At 45.5% G+C, this 2,262-nt stretch overlaps 1 protein-coding gene across 1 annotated transcript in view; it reads right to left on the reverse strand.

The window, feature by feature from the left end:
• Positions 1-30: 30 nt before the first annotated feature.
• Positions 31-2,262, reverse strand: part of LOC106513984 (high-affinity choline transporter 1) — a 9,480-nt gene continuing 7,248 nt past the window's right edge. Inside the window, exon 9 of the mRNA XM_014003052.1 lies at positions 31-844. Coding sequence (XP_013858506.1) covers positions 170-844 — 675 coding nt within the window. The 3' untranslated portion in view covers positions 31-169. The remainder of the gene's footprint in view (positions 845-2,262) is intronic.

Genomic DNA, 2,262 nt, shown 5'->3' on the forward strand with positions numbered 1-2,262 from the left:
ATTCGATGTCTGAATCAGGTGTGTTGGAGCAGGGAAAATCATAAAACCTGTAGGGCTGCGGCCCTCGAGGACCAGGATTGCCCACCCCTGTTATAGTCCTTCGGCTCCCGTCCAGTTCAGCCGGGCGCTCATGGCTGTCCCTCGTTCTCTAAATGAAATCCGAACGTCGTCATTCCTCCTCGTGGTGGGAGGAGTCAGGACTGGACTCCTCCTCCTCTTCCTCCACCGTTTCCGCGGGCAGCGTGTCGCGGCGGGCGAAGGCGGCCGCCAAGGTCACGCTCAGCCGCGGTTTGACGGACACCATCTCCGACAGCCCGATGTTGTTGCCCCGAGCCACCAGAGTCGTTTTATCCATTATCTCCCCGCTGTGCCGGGACACCACCGCGTCCAGAAAGTCGTACTTGTGAGAGATCTTCCCGCTCTCAAACAAGTACTTGGCCAGGTAGGAGAAGGCAAAGTTCCCGACGAACGAGGCCAACATGGAGACGGTCTTAAAGGGGAACTTCTGTATAACGATTTCRTCCATATTCCCCGTGAAGTGGTCTTTCTTCAGCTCCGTCGTCCAGCCGGGGTAATAAATGAAAGGGGGCAGCTGCAGGTACGGTTCACCGCCACCTATGCGCAGAAGCAGGCCGAACAGGTACGCGGCCACGGAGCCGTACGTGTTGGTGCCTTTGACGAAGAGCACYCTGAGCAGCTGGGGGAAGATGATGACGTAAACCAGATCGGAGCTCAGGTACCAGAGGCCGTAGACGGTGCCGGTCACCAGAGCCATCAGGGTGGCGAGGCCGCCAAACACAAAGATGGTGATTCGCATCACCCACACAATTTCACGGTCAGAGGCCTGAGGAGACAGAGAGGAGGTAAAAATGAAGTGACCTGTGTAACGCTCAAGAATTTAAAAATACCCCTGTAAGAAAATCTAGTGTTCGTTAACMGAAATCGAGACGAAACCACATAAATGTTGAATAGATTAAAATGTGAAGAGAAGAGGACTATACAACACCGGTGACTGGAATGAGTGGTGGTTTAATGTTCTCTGTGCAAACAAGAAGCCAACGCTGAATCAAAACCGTAAGTCCCGGCACATAAATACATGCTCTTCAGTGCCTGGTACGCCCACTACTGGCCTACGGCTGAATTGCAGACAATCACACAAAAAGACCTGTTCTTACCGTATGTTTGATTAATGGTTTTTTATGTGTTGTGTTGGTGTTTCAGGCATGTATCTAAACTTTTTGAATCAAGACATGACAATTGTCAAACAATGGATTATAAAAGTCAATTCTTAAAAAGGAAAACTATGGAAATGGTGTAGTGCTTTTAAAATCATTATCTAACATGACTAATAAATTTCTTCAAATTCCTCCTGTTCACATGACTATTAATCACACATCTTTAGAAATCTACAAGACTGATTGGTAGAGACGGTGGCAGACATAAAAAAGAACAGGTAAATCCAAAGAGATGGTTACATTCACACTGCAGGTGTTAATGCTCAATTTGGATGTTTTGCAAAAATCTGATTTTTTAAAATGTTTATATTATATTTTAAATGTGACCTCCATCTGAATCCAGAGTGAACCCCTCACTGCACTGGTGTGACGATGTGACGTCACATTCAGCTCACTGTTTGCAGACGTAGCTAAACCTGGATGCTACGTTAGCATGTGGTTGTGAAACTGTGCAATCAGACCCGATTAAATAAATATCTGACATGATTGTTTAGTTCACTGMTTACATTTTCATTCCTCTYGTGAAGCATGCATTTATGGCTGCYTGCTAAAACTGAATTYTCAATCCAGCAACTTTACTAACCAACGTTAATGTCATGTGTTTCTGTGGGGTCTCAGTCATCCAGGACACAGAAAATTAAAAGGAACAAAGACGAAGCAACTGGACTTCTGCTCTGTAGCTGAAGACGTGGAGCTACAAGACTGAAATGGCACAAGATTGGTATCAGTGTTAGAAATACTTGGATCCATCCGCTCACCCCCACCTTGCTGAAGGACAAGTCAGACGTAATGCGACATGAGCGTCCAGTTTGAGATCACTTTGAAAAACATCAGATATGTATCCGATTTACTAAAAGGCCTGGATCAGAAAAATCAGATTTGTCTTGTTCAAACTGTCAGGAAAAAAAATCCAATACGAGCTGCGTATAGGCAAAAAAAATCTGATTAAGGTCACACTTAGCTGCAGTGTGAATGTAGTATTTGTGTTCTTTTGATGTGAAAAATTACCTTATACTGTATATACAGT

The sequence above is a fragment of the Austrofundulus limnaeus genome, unplaced genomic scaffold (genome assembly GCF_001266775.1).
Source record: "Austrofundulus limnaeus strain Quisiro unplaced genomic scaffold, Austrofundulus_limnaeus-1.0 Scaffold16, whole genome shotgun sequence".
NCBI classification, from domain to species: Eukaryota; Metazoa; Chordata; class Actinopteri; order Cyprinodontiformes; family Rivulidae; genus Austrofundulus; species Austrofundulus limnaeus.